The sequence below is a fragment of the Talpa occidentalis genome, unplaced genomic scaffold, assembly GCF_014898055.3.
Source record: "Talpa occidentalis isolate TD23 unplaced genomic scaffold, MPIMG_talOcc4v2.1 talOcc4.17, whole genome shotgun sequence".
In the NCBI taxonomy this organism is placed as follows: Eukaryota; Metazoa; Chordata; class Mammalia; order Eulipotyphla; family Talpidae; genus Talpa; species Talpa occidentalis.
The window spans coordinates 27,913,399-27,931,567 of NW_023601754.1; the positions used below are offsets into that span (position 1 = coordinate 27,913,399).

Consider the following 18,169-nt stretch of genomic DNA (forward strand, 5'->3'; position numbering starts at 1 on the left):
AGATTCAAGTCTTTTTTTATTTTAGAAAAGCTTTTGATGAATTACGGTTTGGAGCAGAGTAAGTTGTTTTCATTTCTTCCCTGGGGACTCTAACAATAACACTGGGTATCACTGTCTACTGAGTGCTTTTCACATCTTTATTCCTGCCATCTTGTCTTTGCCTTTCTCATTTGTATCCCGTATGTCCCTTATTGTGCTTTTAAGATATCTTTCTCCTTGCGCTCCTTGTAATTCAGTCTACATTTCTGAAATGGCTCTTCTCTCCTGTGTTATGTCACTTTCCTTTCCGCGTCCTCCATTATCCGGCCAGCTCTTCTTGAGCTTTCTGTGCTTCTGCTTTGTGTTCTCTTCTTAACTCCGATTGCTTTATTACATTTCAGCTGTCCAGTGCCTATCTATCTAGCAAATGCTTATCTGCTGAACTGCCAATCCATTCATTTGGAGCACAGGGTACAGTTTTGATCTCCTTTGTGGTAACATTATTTCTGACCCATTTTCATCATGTGGAAGAATCACACTTCTATTTTTCTTCCTTTTTCTTAAAGTATTTCTGTGTGGAGACCGTTGAGCTCCTTTCGGATGAGGTGAGGTCGTGGGTGGTGGGAGCAATGGTTGCTGGGTTGGACAGCCTTCCAAGCTTCACACGCCCCCTCTTTGGCTCCAGCACAGTTCCACAAGGCGCCTGAGCATCTGTTTCCCAGAGTTCTTCACAGCCTTGACTGCCAAGTCATATCTTGCTGGGGTTTCCTGAGATGCTTCCTCTGGATTTTCTCAAGCCTTTTCCAGGTCTCTTCATGACCCAGGAGGTTTGCCTGGTTAACTCGGATCCAGCTTACAGGTTCTTTCTCCAGGTGGGGGTGGGGGTGGGGTGGAGTGTACAGAAAAAAATCTGTATTTTTTTCTATACAAATGAGCAATAATGAGACATATTCCCAAGACAAGGCACTTTGAAGGTCAGACCTTTTCTTCTGAAATAAAAGCTAACAGTAACACCAGAGAAAACATAAAATCCCATAATTACTAATCATTACTCATGATACTTTTGTGCAAATTTACATCATTAATAGCATGGTGCATCCTCAACCCTTTCTGATGCAGAGTTGAGATGCTGTTTTGTACATTGCTTTTGATTTTGCTGTATTTTAAAAATTGTAGAAGAGCTCATTTAATTAATTTCCCAAATAGCTACTGAATTTACTGGGTACCATGAGCTAGGAGTGACTTCAGGTGTTTGGAATCTATCAGTGAACAAAAGGTGAGAAACCCCTGCCCAGGTGGAGCTGATAATCCAGTTGGGGGACGGGGGAGAGACTGATAGTAACCAATAAACATAATAATAAACATAATAAATGAGGAGGTGATGCTGTTTATGGAAGAAACAATAAAGCAGGGAATGAGACTCAAGAGTGTGAAAGGTGAACAGCAATTTTAAATAGTCAAGGTATGCCTCATTGGTAAGGTGATGTGGCTATTTGGGGGGAAGCACATACAATATGAGTTTAATTAGTAACAAGGCAAACACCAAATAACTACCATCTATGTTAACAGAATATTATCAGGATTCTGGAAGCCGCCAAGTATCCCCACCCCTTCGATATAATCATTAATCCCCTTCAAAAACCCTGAGCTCCCAGCCCTGCACCCAGGCCTCCAGCCTGCCTGCCTTCTCCCTGCTCCACCCCACCCTCCCCACGGCCCACCCTCCCCCCTGCCTTTCCCTCAGCCCTGCCTGAGAGAAGTCTGTGTGGCAGGCAGGGCTGTGGCTGCACGGAGAGGCCACAGTGAGAATCAGGACAGCAGGAGGTCCTGGGAGAGGAAGAGGTTGGGTGTGGCAGGTGGCAGGGAGGAGAGTGCCCGCAGGAAGACTGTGCTCTTGGGCGGACATTGGAGAGCGTCACTAGGATTGAGCAAGAGAGGGGCAGGTCAGCACTGCTCTTTACTGAAGCCACAAATGTGGGCTTGAGCATAAAGCCTGGAGGTGAACTTAAGGACACAGCCTGGAGGTTCTCCCATTTCTTCTTCTTCTTTTTTTTTTTTTGTGGGACCCTCGCTGGCGGCCGGGGATCGAACCAGCGCTGCAGAGGCTGCGGGCAGCCTCTCAGCCCAGCACTCAACTGCTGCACCACCAGGGGAGGCCCTCCCATTTCTTCTTTTTGAACAGCTGTGTGATATCTTACGGGGTAGATGGAATGAAGTTTATTTCATGATTGGAGAGGTGCTTTTTCTGGAGAGGTATTATTTCTGCCAGGGAAGCCATACACGGCTTTACTCTGTGGATCAAGGGATATAAACTCCCAAAATGTGATCATTTTCCTTAAAGTCCTAGTCTGCACCCATTAGGCCTCTGTTCCCATTTGAAATGGAATCTCTGAGGCTAAATGACGGCTTACCTTAACTTTTTCCTCTAATCTTCCCAAGCGAATGTTGCCTTCTATGATTTTGTTGAGAACTCCATGCTTCTCACTTTCCAAACATTTAGCCTAAGGAGCAAGGTGACAAGAAAACGATGGGATCCCAGTTTCACAGGAAAATTAAAATAAAAAATTCTTTTGCAAAGAGTATTGTAATTCACAAGTAACTTCCATTCTGCCACTTGTTCTGCCACCACCCCTACCCCCCACTCCCCTACCCTCCTCTGGTTTCCGGATGCCCACATGAGGGCAGAACTTGGGCCAACAGCTGAGTGAGGCAAGAGCTCCACCTACAGGGGAAGTCTGGCACATGTCTCTATTCCTGTGGGATATGTCATTCCTTCAATCATATCCAAGGAGTAAGTGCCAAGGTGCAAAAATAAAACCAAAAAATTAAAAACTCATTAACATGATGATTGGAATAACACAAAATTAAGGATAACCAACTATGAACACGGTGCCACTCTCTAATCAAATGTGATTGTCAGTATATCCAAGAGATATGTCATTTGAAGCTGAATGATTTAGGTTAATGTCTACAAGGGATTCTGAATTACTAGGCCTATAAATTGACTATTTCAAATACTATTTCTTTTCAAAATTAAAAAGGACAAGCATTTCTTCTAAAGTAGGCTACTAGTGGCAATTTGATTTTCAAAAAAGGAAAAATAAGACACAGACTGTTAAATAACTTGCTACAAGTCACATGGAAAACCCACCCACCCTAAAGGCAAGACTGGAAATTAAGATGCCATCTGAAAAAATGTTCAACATCACTTATTATCAGGGAAATGCAAATGAGATTTCACCTCACACCTGTGAGAATGGCCCATATTAAAAAAACATGGAAACCGCAAATGCTGGGGAGGATGTGGAGAAAAAGGAACACCTCTGCTTGTGAGAATGCAAACTGGCCCAGCCCTTATGGAGAGCTGTGTGGAGGTTCCTCAGAACACTAAAAATGGAGATACCATATGATCCAGCAATTCCACTCCCAGGAATCTACCCAAAGAACACAAAAACCCCTCTATTTATTGCAGAACTATTTACAACAGCCCAGATATAGAAACAACCTAAATGTACCAAAACAGATGACTGGATCAAGAAGATGTGGTCTATATACTATCCAACAGTCAAAAAAGGGTAAACTCATGTCATTTGCAGCAACGTGGCTGTAGCTGGAAGGGATGATGCCCAGTGGGATAAATCAGAAGGAAAAAGATAAATATTGGATGGTTTTACTTATAAGAGGAATATAGGGAAAACGAACAAAGGATAAGGAAACAGACAAAACTTGCAAGCTGACCTTAGATCACAGCATCCAGCAGGGAAGGGGAGGAAGAGAGACCAGAACAGGGGAGAGAAGAGGACAGGGACTGTGGGGATGGATCACAGGTGCTGTGATGGTGGAAGAACTATGGGACCACACCTGAGGGGAGAAATCAAATACTGTCCAAAAATGAACAATGATGTAAGAAAATAAATAAATAAAAAGAAATTAAGATGCTAGTATCAAACTAAGATGTGAGGGGCTTTGAACCCCCAGGAGAGCAGGATGGGGTCAACTGCAGGTTCTTGGCCCACAATCACCAGACAGGACAGAGGCAGCCAGGGCACTTCTGGGCCGAGCCTGGAAGGGCTGGTTTGGGGCTCGAAGAGGATGGTTTGGGGCTGTGGGGCCTGTGCACACAGAGGTGCCTCGTGATGGATAGATCTCGGTGGGTGAGAGCAGCACCCCCACGTCTCAGAAGTCTCAGGGTCTCAAGTCTGGTTCCCAGGTCATAACAAAAAGGCCAAGGCAGGAGGAGAGTCCACATCTCGCTAACAGTCTGTTGGTTTAATTTCTAACTTGCAAGTATTCAAACAGATGGTACTGGCCTCCATTTGTATTTCCATCCTGGACCCACAAATATGAGGGGTGGGCCTAAGAGGGACCCTTTCAGGGTTAGGGAGGATCCCAACCCATGTGTCCCACCCTGCAAACAAGCCAGCTTCACATCTATGGTGGCACCGACACGTGATGGCCGGTCCCATGAACAACTCCCAGGTAAAGGGGGCTGTTTGGCACTTTCCCTATTTCAAAAGCTTTTGTTCTGCCCTCTTGCTGCCCAGGAGGCAGAGAAGGAGAAATGGGCGCTCACCTTACTACAGAAAATGCCAGAGAGTTTAGCACTTGGGTTGGGATAGCGACTTCTCAGGAGGGGACTAGAGCCCAGGAGGTCTGCAGGCTTTTAAGGCTCAGAACCACGCTGTCAGGCAGGCTGCTTTCTCAAAGCCTCAGGAGAGATTTAGACATCACCAGTATTGTATAACCAGGCTTACTACTCTGCTTCCAGCATCTATTATCATATTTTAAAAATTTCTGAGACCTTAATATAAGTACAGAATGGCATCTGAAGAAGGACTTGAATAGCATTTCATTTACTGTAAGATGAACAATTTCCCCACCAAATTGCATTCTGTTTATCTTCCTGTTATAAAAACCATTATCTAGAAGCCCAGGAGGAACATAATAATTTTTTAAGAAATGGGGAAAAGCTTGTGACACCGCCCAGCAGGCTCTCTACACCTCATTCACCCTGGAGAAGGGCTGAGTCATTTCCAAATTTGCCCATTCCTCTCTTGGAAGTGTGCTGGTCTCTTCTAATGGCATCCCTTAAACTATTTCCGTCCTGTACTAACTGAGACTTGCAACATTGCTTAAATGTTTAAAATGGACATAAGCAAATGCATTCAATGTAGAAGACTCCTAAAAAGCAGGTAACTAAAAAGATTTTAAAATCTGTAATTCCACCACCTAGAGACAGTTATCTAACTCGCTGTTACGTTTTACAGTAAATCCCATCAGACTGTCTTTCAGTGCATAGCGCTTGGCACAGTGTCTGTCTGCCATCTTCACACGATCTGCTGCAGATGTCTTTTAAAATCAATGTGGAGACGCCAAGAATCTAGGGCATCTCTCACGTGGGAGGATCACCACGATGAACCCCATTGAACCTCTCATGGTTCGTAGGTTTCATCTTCCAACAGGGGACCTAGTAAGGCCACGTAACAGAGAATGTAAAGACGCCTCTGCGCATGCACTAAGGCCCCATGACTGTTGGTCCTACTTAGTTAAGCGGACTGAGCCCATTCGTTTACCTTCCAAAATATCACTTGCCCTTATTTAAAAATTTGGGTTACTCGCCTTTCGAAAACGTTTTTCCCTATGGTTGAAAGATAAAATTTTGGAGAATTATAAAATTTGCAGTTGAAATTTTAAAAGAAGAACTGCATGTACAACTTTGTAACAAGAAAACGACACTTAAGATCATGTTTGCCTATGAACTTGCAGTGTATTCAGAGTAACCGAGCAAACTTACCAAGCACATAAGATTGTCGCGTTCCTGGGTCACGGTCTCTGTCAGGCCAACGAGGTTGGCGAGGTACTGGCGAGCTGACATTTCGTTCTGCATGGCCTTTTCCACCTGCTTTTTGAGGACATCGATCTTTTTTTGCGATCTCCTAGAGAATGCCCCCAAATGGTAGGAGAAAAAAAACTCATTAGCCTGAAAGGGCAGGGCAAGTGAATGTCTGTATTATAAAAATAAATAATAAATAAATTGAATAAGTAAACATCAAATAAATAATAAAAGTATGTGAGCCTTTAAATGTTATCCTTTAGCAACCCAACTCTTTCACAAAGTTTCAGGGTGAGAAAAGGAGCCTGAGTTTACAAGCATAATATGGACTCTAAGCCAAGTCAATGAAATCATAAAATGTTTAGCAGCATTAATAGGTTAATTATATATTATCCTGCTAATTTTTTGGCTCATCTTCTAAAAGATACATTTGAAAAAGGAATCCAGTAATCCCCAAACAGACTTTTGGGAAATGGTTGAGAAAGAACTTCTAGAACTTCCAGAATCTTGGGTCCTCATTGTGATGATCACCCATAACTGAATCGAGGACTGACATCCAGTAATCTCAATTATCCTCTTCCATTCTATAGCTGATGTTGGGGAAAAAATAGAAAATTCTCCCATGGTCTTTTTTAAACACTATTTTTTAACAACCAGCTTAAGAAAAAATAAATATAAACCTGTCTTTTTTCTGTCTCTTCTCAAGTTCGGCTTCCAGTGCCCTGTTCTTCGCTGTCAGACTGTTCTTCTCTAACTGCAGGCTCTTTCTCTGCATTTGCAGGACTGCCAACTTTTCCATCAGCTCTTCCATCTCAGCACGTTCTTTCTCTTCTTCCTTCTGCAAACGACTGACAGACAAACCCAGCACAGGCTTGGATCAGGACAATGAGGCAGGGCCAGGTAGTGACAACAGCCCAGCCCTCAGCACCTGGGTGGGTCATCTGAGAGGCCTGTGCCTCCCCAGTCCCTGGAGGATGTGGGCTGGACTCCTGGAGGAAGGACAGACAGCAGACATGGCCTGGCTGGGTACACGCTGCTTCGAAGGTTTGTCTGCCTGGAATTTTTGCTTTTGCCTGTGTTCATATACTTATTGAAACCCCCTTTCTTCCACATAGAACTGAAGATAGTTTACTTTTCTATGTAATTATAATTGCCTCCCCCCAAGTCTAAGGCTAAAACAAGTTTTATTTCATAGTGAAGTAATTAATGACATGTTGCTATGATAAAATAAACAGAACTCAAGGAGTATATACAATTCCAATATATAATTCTGGCAAAATGATGCTTGAGGGAAGATTTTATTGGTTCTCGGTCAACTGTCAGGTGATGACCAGGTGGGGCCAGGCACACACAAAGGGTGCCCAACCTACAAGAGATGGGGTCTCTCTGGGCACCATATTGGGTTCATTTCCTGGTGATAAGCCTCAGACTTCATGTGTTTGGGGTCTCCCTCACTCACACAATTTCAATGACCTTGGTCTGGGTTGGTTCCTGAACACCCTGTCAGGAATTTTCCAGATAGCATCCACTGCTTACTAGTTTACTGTATTAGTCAAAAGCGACAAGATTAAGGTACCCAGATACCCACATATAGAAACAGAAACACATGCGCGATCAACTTCAGTTATCACCTTATCCCAGTATGCCTAGGATTTCCCCAGTTTTAGCACTAAAAGTTCCACATCCTGGAAAATCCCTCTGCCCCAGGCAAACTGGGATGGCTGCTCACTGTAAATAGGTCACACGATACTTTTTTTTTTAAGATTTATTTATTTATGTATACAAGAACTGAGATATAGGTTAGAGGTATGGTAGTGGGTGGTGAGAAGATTCACCAGAGACAGAGTGGGGAACAGAAGAGGCAGATCTACTGAAATACACTGCTGAGGGGAGCAGTGGGCGAGACAGGAGAGGTCTGCTGTGCCATGTGGGTCACCTCCTTGGCTAGGGATCGAACTCATGCTGCAGTGGCTGAGGATAACTTCATAGTGCTGCATCTTAACCCCTTGTGCTACCAGGGAGGCCCCAATACTTTTTTCTTTTTAAATAAAATTGTGATCACTCAGTACCAACTGTTTTGTAGTGCTTAAGCTCCTCACTTGAAAATATTTTATGGCTATTTTCCCATGTCAAAAAAACTTATGTTGTGCTATCATGTGTAATGGCTGCATTGTATTCCATTTTATGGTTGTATCCTTTCACTTAACTAGTTTATTCCTGGATATCTAAGTTTCCAGTTCTACTACTTTAAATTACCTTTGGTTTTAAAACCAACAAAGCCTGGAATAATAGAGAAAAATCACAGATATATACTATGTGCAGATGGCAGCCCTCCAGGACAGCCAAATTTTACTTGAATAAAAATACATACTATTCTTAGTCTCAGAAACCTATACTGGTGCAGCTAGATGACTCCAGGGCCTCCCTGGTGGTGCAAGGGGTTAACTCTCAGCACTATGAAGCTATCAGCGGACACTGCAGCATGAGTTCAATCCCCGGCCATTGAGCTGACCCACATGGCGCAGCAGACCTCTCCTGTCTCACCTGCTGCTCCCCTCAGCAGTGTATTTCAGTCAATCTGCCTGATGTGCTCCCCAGCCTATCTCTGGCGAATCCTCTCACCCTCCCCACACACCTCTGGCCTACACCCCAGCTCTTGTATGCATAAATAAATAAATAATAAAACTTTAAAAATAAATAAATAAATGACTCCCAAAAATATGGAGCGGCCCCTCTCCATCCTGCCTATAACAACTGCATAGTGATGTATTAACCCTTGAAAAGACATTAAATCCTTACCTTTTTAAATCATTTACAATTGAAGTATGAACTTCCATTGATATTTTGCCATCCAACTGTATCTTTAGTTCTTGGCATTTGGTACGTAACGTTTCCAACTGCTCCTTGTTCCCACTCAGCTCCTTTTCTTGGTTCTGTGTTTTAGTCTCCAGAAGGATTAGTTGTTTGGTCAATTTGGAAACTAAAAAACAAAAGTGATGAGACTTAATGAAACCTGGTTATTGATTACTAGGTACTGTGAATAAAAGCCAACCTATAAAAAATGAACTTTTAAAAATCTTTTGGAGATTCAGAAATACCAGAGGCCTTGTACTTAAAATTACTATCCTTATATTAAGCATTCATTAAATATACATTTTCTTACTTGGGTTCAGTATGTCATTAAATTGTTTCTAAGGGCATCCCCAGTGGCACTGTGAGGCTGTCCGCAGCCTCCGCGTCGCCAGTTAGATTCCCAGCCAGCCAGGGAGATTCCCACATGGCGCGGCAGACCTCTCCTGTCTTGCCCGCTGCTCCCCTCAGCAGTATATTTCGTCAGTCTGCCTCTTCTGTTCCCTGCTCTGTCTCTGGTGAATTCTCTCACCCTCCCACGCATCTGGCCTATACACTGGTTCTTGTATAAATAAATAAATAAATCTTAAAAAAAAAAAAAAAAAAGTCCTCTGGCATGTGCTATGAGGCGTCTAAAGTCAGGGAGGGACATGGAGAGGGCCTCACAGATCAGCTCTGGCAGAGACTTAACCACAGTTGTGAGGAAGGTCTCAGGCACAGCAAACGCAGCGAGACCAAGGTTCCCACGGATGGGCTTGTTCAACAATTACTCAGGCACAGGTCCTTGTGTTGGTTCAAATACTCACATCAATTACCTTCCTACTACCTCCCCTAAACTACCTCCCCTAAAATCGGCTCTGCTGAGTATAAAACTGCCTCCTACTATTGATTTACAAAATATAGAGAATAATTAGAGACACTGGAGTCAAAGAAAAAGGAATCGGCACATCTGGGTAATGCCTAGACATGCTGTGACCTAAATACTACATTTCAGTAAGTAAGGGGATAGTCTAAAAAAACACGATGTCCATCCCTCCATTTTCAGATCAAAGGGGGTCCCTGCGAGAAGGGGTGTGCCAGGGTAAAATGATCCACCACTCACCTTCCTGGAGACGCTCCTGGTGGGTGCCCTTGACTTTTTTTTTCTGAATCTCCAACTGCTCCATCAGCAATTTGTTTTCCTCTAAAACCAGCTCTGCCTGAGTCTGAAGTTGCCGCCTACAAGGGAGTCACAAAATGAAACACTGCCGTTCGGGCACTGGGAGGTCAGAGAGCGCTCTGGGTCTAACAGGACGCGATTGATACACTGCAGGTCATGAATATCTGGTCGTGTCTTCATGTTCAACATGATCTTCACACAGTGAACGCTGCTGCTAGCAGTAGCAGTGAAGTGTGGATTATGAAATGTTGCAGTAAACTTTTCAAAAAGTAAAATTTCAAACAGACAAAAGCAGAAAGAACTGAATGATAAACTTCCATATCTATCACACACTCAGCTCCAGTCTCCAATGAAGCAATCTTGCTTCATTGGTGTAAACCTCTACTTCCTCAATCCACTGGATTATTCTGAATCCAGTATGATACGCTGACCTGTTTTCCAGGGTGCTAGTCAAGGAAGGCCCCTACAGAGACACACTAGGAACCCGATAGAAGAAAATCTAACTTCCAAAAAGGGGAGCCATGGCAACAAGCCTGGACGGTCCCCACTGTCACATCAATGAACACAGTCAGGGAGCCCAAATTTCTTGACTAGGCATTTGCAGCTGCTGGGTTGGATGAGCAGGACATGGCCTGCCCTTGAGGGGATCACACAGGAGAAGGAGACAGTTGAGGAGACACACAGGGAGGCACGGTGGGGCAGTGTCAGGTCAAGGAGGGTGTTTAGGCTGGGTCAGAAACTGAGACAATGCCTTCAGGAAGAACTGCTCAGAGCCATTTGAATAGGGCCCTAATGCATGTGTAGGAGTGCAGAAAGGGAATGGTAGGGGGCAGCATCATTGACAGGACAGAGTCAGGCAACATAGACTGGAAAGGGCTGGGTAGATGGAAGTCGGCTATGTAGGCCTCAGCCTGAGCTTTTTGTCTTAAAGCCCTTGAAGGAATGGGGAGGTAGAGGGAGGTTGGGAGGTGTTAATCTAAAAGAAGGTGTGACCTGAGTGGTTTGGGATGGGAAAAGTATCCTAGACAAATACGACCACAGAAAATAAATTTGGGGACAGCAAATACATTTCAGGCCTCAGAACCTATTTAGAATTTTGGAAGTTAATGTCTTCAAAATACAATTAGACCACTGTTCTGTAATTTCTTAGAAACACTCCCTTTTTTGCTAAAAAATAGAAAATGTAGTTGATTTAATAAATTTTATTCCTATTTTCTTTTTTATTGGTAAAATATCAGAAATACATCACCACTTGCCATTCCTCACTGGTAACTGGACTGCTCTTATTTAACTCTTGGTGTAATTCTTCATTTTCCTTTACCACCTCTTGGACTCGCATCTTAAACATTCTCATTTCCTCCTGGAAAGAAAAATTATGTAATTGTAACACACACATGAACAATACCTATATTCTTAGTTCTAATGTGGCCAAAGTCAGGTGCTGACAGCTTTTGGAAAAAGCCTCACAGTAGCAGCCCTAAACTCCTGCCACCAGCACCAGAGCCTACCCTCAAGAAGCTTAGAGTCAGGTGAGAAAACAAGACACTGGGCACGAGAGACAAATGCAGATTTTAAATATCCTAATTTGAGAGCATTTTCCTGTATCTGCCAAAATACTTAAATATTGAAATATTTTTTATTCTTAATAAGATTAAAAAGGGGGATAAAAAAGATAGAGATGGTCTTGCAAACACTAATTTTCCTTAGCTTAAAGACTCTGGAGGATAAACTAGAGATTTAAATGAAACTAAGAACCTGATGTCCTAATTCAAGTCCACTTTGGTGGGTCAGTGAGTGTGGAGGTTGGAGCTCCATTACAATCACAAGAAAGCCCCCCTAACCTGATGTCATCTGGCAATCCAGCTCCTTCGGTCATTAGCCCCAACTCAGGGACTGTTGCGAGGGGCTCAGCTTTCAACTTCTAACAGCCTGTGTTTAGTGTCTCTATTTATTCCAGGACACGTCTAAATATTCTTCTCCTAGCCCTTGGTGTGTGTGCTTATACTGTGACCTGTGGCTGAAGACAAAGACTGTTACAGGTGGAGCCCCCTGGAGGGGGTTGCTGGTGAGGAAAGATAGCCCCAGAAAAAAGGCAAACAAAATATCATATTTTGGGGTGGGGACTCTGACAAGAAATATAAGGAACTGCAGAAGCAGCCCCCAGGATTTTTCGGTATTTGGGATTCAGCGTTTGAGCATTCAGTGTTCAGGATTTAGTGTTTTCAGATCTTCAGCAATTCTGTGGTTAGCAATTTCTGTCCCCACCATGCAGATCTTCCAGAAAGCTGTTGTGGGCCTCTGAAGATTGTGGAGAGGCTTCTAGCAGCTAAACTCAGAGAGGAAAATTTCGAAGGCTTTGCAAGTAGCCGAGTGACTGAAACTGTTCCTGGTTTTGCTGCTGTTACAGCCTGGCAGAGAAGGTGAAGAAGGCCCAGAGTGGGCGCCTCACTGAGCTGCGTGAGTGTGGCCGTTTGTCAGGTTGTTCTGCTGCTGCAGCTGCTATCTTGAGTGTTGCTTGTCTGGTGCTGCACTGGGGCATCTTGGCAGCTCCAGGGAGCATCTCCTGTTGTGTCTTCTGTTGTCTTCGTGAGTTGGAACCTGCCCTATAGTCTGGCTGCTGCATGCTCCAGGTCTGCAGTGGCAGGAAGATACCATCTTTGGAATGTTTGTTTTTAGGAATGCTGGACACTGCTTCAGGTGAGGTAAATGGCCATTTTTAGCCTCAGTAATTCTTTGTTTTCCCTGGTTTGTTAAATAAATCCCATTTTTGTTGTTCTCCAAATCTGAGTAGTCTTGCAATTATGCATGGGGGTGAAGCACTCACACAGTAACTGATAAACTATTTGGGCAGTGTCCTTGGCCAGTTTTAGTGCCCCTTGCTGCCCTTTATCAATACCTGTTTAATGTGAAGCAAATATGCCAAGTACTTCTCCTCACTTTGCCGTCCTGCCCAGTACTCTCCCCCGTGGCTGGCAGCCCACTGGCTGCTTTCAGAGCAGGGTCAGGGAAAAGGAAGCCTACTATTTACTAAGTGGTCCTTTACAGAAAAGGTTCAGGTCCCGTTTTAGAAGGAGCATGGAATTAGCTATTTGATTAACCATTTGGATGATATTTAATGAACTACTGGAAGATTAAATTTAAACATTAAGTCTCCATGAGGAAGTCTAGAAGAAAAGGTGGAAGATGGCACTGTATGGGCCACAGACAGTGTCAGCGAAGGACATGCAGGGGATTCTGTAGAGACCCCTCGGCTAGGGATCCCAGAAAAACCAATACTTCTCTCCCTGGGTGCTTCTAATTCCAGAGATCTCTTTGGCCACCAAAAGGAAGAACACAGAGACAGGTAGCAGGGAAAGGCCTGGGGCCCGTCTACACATCTGCACAGACTTGGTATCCTGTTCATTAACATGAGCTCTGCTGCTGGAAGTGACCCCCATGAAACAGGTGGTGAATCAGAAATGAATATAAACCTCACTTCCTCCAGTTACTTCCTCACTTCTTCCAATTACTCCAAAACTGAGCTTCAGCTCTTCATAGAATTAAGAAGCATCCAGGCTGGCCCCTACGATATCCTTGGCTGACTACCTTACCATCTGTCTGAAGGCCCCGGCTGTAGTGTCTGTGGCTCCAGAGAACCAGGAAGAAGCGCCTCCCAGTGCTCCTTCTTTGCCTCCCCATATCCCAGCCCACCCGGGGCTGCTGGTCTGGAATCCTCTGGAATCCTCCAGACCCCTCTCACCTACCCACCTCCTCCTTCCTCCCTCCCTTCCCACCCTGATATACTCCTTCCTTCCTCCAGCCAACATTTAAGCACCTACCAGATGCTGGACATCCCTACCTTCAAAATGTTTCTTCAGAGTTTGAAAACAGTCTTATATTTTGTAAACTTTGTCTCTTCTAGATACCCTATAGACAGGAGAAAATATTTGCATTCTATACAACTGATAAGAGACTGATATCAAACATCTACAAATAGCTTACACAACTCAACAAAAACAAATAACTCAGTCAAAAATGGGCAGAAGAGCTAAAAAGACACTTCTCCAAAGAGAAATGCAGATGGCCAACAGGCATATGAAAAAATGCTCAAATCACTGATAATCAGGGAAATGCAAATCAAAACTGCAATGAGATACCACCTCAACCCACTAAGGATGGCCCACGTTAAAAAAAAAACTGACAACGACAGATGCTGGCGAGGATGTGGAGAAAAAGGAACCCTCTTATGCTGCTGGTGGGAATGCAAACTGGTCGAACCACTATGGAAACTGTGTGCAGGTTCCTCAGAGCACTAAAAATGGATCTACCCTATGATCCAGCAATTCCACTCCTAGGAATTGATCCAAAGACACTAATTTGAAAGGAAACCTGCACTCCTATGTTTGCTGAAGCATTATTTACAATTATGAAGATAAGAAAATGTGGTCTATATATACAGTGGAATACTACTCAGCAAGCAAAAAAAGATAAACTCCTGCTATTTGCAACAACATGGATGGAGCTGGAAAGGATAATGACCAGTGAAATAAGTCAGAAGAAAAAAGAAAAATATTGGATGATATCACTTATAGGAGGAACAGGGAAACTGAACAAAGGGTCAAAAAAAAGGACAAAAGTGGTAGGCAACTATAGATCTGAGTCTTAAAGCAGAGGAGGGGGAGAAAAAGGGATTGCAACAGGGAAGAGAAGAGCACAAAGGACCATAGTGACAGTTCACAGGTGACGTGCTGGTGGGAAATTTACGGGGACTACACCTGAGGGTAGAAATCAAACATTGTACAAAAAGGAACAGCAATGTAAAAAAATTTAAAAATTAGACAAATGACACATTTGTCAACATACCTGGAGGGTGGCATTGAGCTCGTCCTTCTCCTTCATTCTGTCTTCATAAGCCAGCAACAAGGGTGACAGGTACTTCATATCCAGCTGAACATAATGTAGTAAAGAGGATCAGCACATTTCTAATACCCACACACAATCAGCAACTTTTTAAAAAGCAAAGAAAACACAACATGGAGTGGCTTTTAATAGCCATTCAACTATATCACAGGAAATATGGGCCTGAAATTAAATAACCTTCACTTACCAACCAGGGTGGTGTAGGGCCTTTTGATGGGAGGCCATCCATATTTAAACACTATGAACAAAACACACGTGAAGACAAATTAAACAATACTTCCTCTAAATTTCAAGCCTTAGGTATTCTTAATCCAGACCTTGCATTAGCATCTATAAATCTATATTTATTTATATGTGCATGTATATGAGAACTTTTTTCTGAAATGTTTGAGAATACAGATACAATGCTCTTTTTCTTCTAAACACTTCAGTGTCTATTTCCTGAAAACAAAAACATTCATTTACTCTACCACAGAACCATCATGAAAATCAGGATAGCAACAAAGGTACGATTCTATTTTCTAACTTGTTGACTATATTCATATTTTACCTATTTTCCACTAATATCCTTTTCTGATAAAGCATCCAATCCAGAATGATATGTTGTGTTTGACTTCCATGTCTTTTCAGACTTTTAACATCTGAAACATAATTTTTAATTGGATGCTTATACTTTTTCCATGTTATTTTTGAGTGTTTGGATTTTGTTGTTTTCCTTTAAAGAGTGATTTTCCCCCTCTCTTTTTGGCAGACTCTGAAGTTGCTTGTGTATCTGAAGCTTTTGTGACTTGTTTTGACCCTGGCTAGGGCGGGTCTATGGTGACCCTTACCAAAGGCTAGTTGAGACACACCACTGAGGTACAGCCCTTCTGGACTCTGTATTCAATGCTGCAGCATTCAACAAGGTCTCCTCATTGTGGCTGGTCAGAACCCAAGGGTTCGCAGTGCTGTGTGAGCTCTGAGAATTATTCAGCTCGTAGTTCCCTGAACTTGTTTTCTTCCTAGCTGGTCACAGTGGGGATGGGGTAAATGGGGAGTTTTTGCTAACACATGGGGGTGCTCCCATGCCCATTTCAAAACTGCTTCTTTGTCGGCTATGGAAACCCCATTGCTGCCAGGGTGAGCTGATGGGAGGGCCTGCAAAACCAGACAGCTTTCCTTTCCGAGCTTCTGCATGAGAAGCAGCAGCTGTAACCTGGAGGAAGAGGCTGAGAATAGAGCCGCCAACACGGACATTCACTCTTTATATACTTCTGCATTATCCCAAGTTTTAAATAGAGCCTTTACTGCCTTTGCTATGAGAAGGTGAGGAAGGGAGGGAGGGAGAGAAGTAGGGAGAAAAGGAAAGAAGAGCAGAAACCAAAAAGTCCCTAAAAAAACTACTTTGGATATATCTTTTTAAGCCAAATTGTAATAAAATCCCCTCAGGACTGGAGATCAACTCAACAGTAGAGGCTAAAAACTGCATTTACTTAATTGGAAACCTTACCTCTTCCTTGGATAAATGCCTGAATTTTGTTTGGTATCTACTCAATTCCACATTCAAACGATGGACGGTCATTTTCAACTCGTCGTTTTCATCCACCAGTTGTTGGGCTTGTTTTCTTAGATAAAGTAACTCAGGTGCATCAGCTTTGAAAAAAAGTTAGTATTATAAGAAATTGTATGAAACTGTTCAAGATTTTATATGAATTGCTAACCAACCTTTTATTTTTTTCTTTCCCTTTTAGGCTCACGGGGGCAGTGAATGACAGATATACGGGTATAAATGAATAAAAGTTACTAAGTTTTTAAACACTGAAGAGTCAACACTATATTGAAAGTTTGTGGAAGTTTTTGCATGTGCAATTAAAGTAAAATGGAAGGAAAAGGCACTGTAACATGATAGTCAAATGAATGCCTTGAAAGTCATATAAATTGAAAATGTATTACAATATCTTTCCTCATAGTAACAATGCCCCATCTGATTACATAACAGCATATAGAGCCCACAAAGTAACAGTACAAATAATATAAAGTATCTAGAAATAAATATGTCTAAGACAAGAAATATACAAGGTCTATGTGAAAAAAACTAATGACCTATCACCTTTTAAGCTCATAGTACTAGTATTATATAAATATGTAAATTATTATTTGTATTATTCATACAATATATTCACACAACATATAACTGATAAGGGATTAATAACCAAGGTACATAAAAACACAAATTCAACAACAAAAATTCAATAAACAGAGACCAGATATGCACAGACAATTCACCAAAGAGGATACTCAAAAGGCCAAAGACATGAAAATGTCCATCATCACTCCTAATAAGAGATGCAGCTTATAACTAGAATGAGAGGCCACCTCACACCTGTGAGAAGGGTACATATTAAAGAGACACCCCCACCCAACATGTGCTGGAGAGATGTGAAGAAAAAGGAACCCAGTTACACTGTTGATGGAAATGTGAACTAGTGTAACCATTATGGAAAGCAATCTGGGTTTACCTTAAAAAAACTTAGAAAAATAATCTAAAAATGGAAATCTTGGACATTTATCTATATACTATGAAACCATCAACAAAAAAACGCATAGTTTCACAATATGCACTGCAGCATTACTTACAATAGCTAAGCCCTGAAATGGTCTACATGCCACTGACAGATGACTGGATCAAGAAAATGTGGTATAGACACACCATGGAATATCATATAGCCATAAGAAAGGATAAAATGCAGCCATTTTCAACAAAATGGAGGGAATTTGAGAGAATTATGTAGGGCAAAGTAAATCAGAATATTAAAAAAAATACTGGAGATTCCCACACAGACAATTTGATAATGTACAAAATTTTCAAAAATTAGTAGATTTCAATACACATCCTGAGGATTCTGAAGTTAAGGGGGCAAGGGAGAGACAAGATACATGAGATGGTGGTAGGGGAAAAATATCTTTAAAATACTGATCAAAAAATAATAAATAAAAATAAAATCCTTAGGGGACTCCATGGTGGCCTAGGGGTTCAGTCTCAGCGCTGTCACTGCTATGGCTTGAGGTCAATTCTGGGCCAGAGAGCTGACCTACACATGGTGAAGCAGACCTCTCCAGTCTCACCCGCTGTTCCCCTCAGTAGTGTATTTCAGTAGATCCACCTGTTCTGTCTCTGGTGAATCTTCTCATACCCCTGTGCCTCTGGCCTACACCCCAGTTCTTCTATGCAAAAATAAATAAAAATTAAATGCTTTTCACAGTACTTTGCAAATAACTGTACAGTTGCTCAGAAAATCCTAACTTTTATTAGTAAATATTCAAACAATTTCTGTATTACCAATTTTCTCTCTCACTGATTATTAGATTATTAACTCCATTTCTCAGATGTGGAAGTTTTATTGACTTGTTCACATAATAGCGTGCCACAGACAGAAGCCAGTTTTTCTGGCTTAGGGCTTTGCAAAGTG

At 42.4% G+C, this 18,169-nt stretch overlaps 1 protein-coding gene and 1 long non-coding RNA gene across 5 annotated transcripts in view; one reads left to right on the forward strand and one right to left on the reverse strand.

Annotated features, from left to right (window-relative positions):
• The window catches only part of CEP89 (centrosomal protein 89), a 67,580-nt gene that overhangs the window by 11,869 nt on the left and 37,542 nt on the right, over positions 1–18,169 (reverse strand). For all 4 annotated transcript variants that reach the window (XM_037516370.2, XM_037516369.2, XM_037516372.2 and 1 more), the window contains 9 exons: positions 16,210–16,352; positions 14,908–14,958; positions 14,664–14,747; positions 11,078–11,181; positions 9,765–9,880; positions 8,612–8,792; positions 6,493–6,660; positions 5,774–5,915; positions 2,391–2,480 (listed from right to left, as the gene is read on the reverse strand). In XM_037516370.2, coding sequence (XP_037372267.1) covers positions 2,391–2,480; positions 5,774–5,915; positions 6,493–6,660; positions 8,612–8,792; positions 9,765–9,880; positions 11,078–11,181; positions 14,664–14,747; positions 14,908–14,958; positions 16,210–16,352 — 1,079 coding nt within the window. The remainder of the gene's footprint in view (positions 1–2,390; positions 2,481–5,773; positions 5,916–6,492; positions 6,661–8,611; positions 8,793–9,764; positions 9,881–11,077; positions 11,182–14,663; positions 14,748–14,907; positions 14,959–16,209; positions 16,353–18,169) is intronic.
• LOC129146071 (uncharacterized) lies at positions 6,350–16,527 on the forward strand. Its single transcript, XR_008552469.1, has 3 exons — positions 6,350–6,856; positions 15,152–15,226; positions 16,451–16,527. It is a non-coding gene; the product is annotated as an uncharacterized LOC129146071 (long non-coding RNA).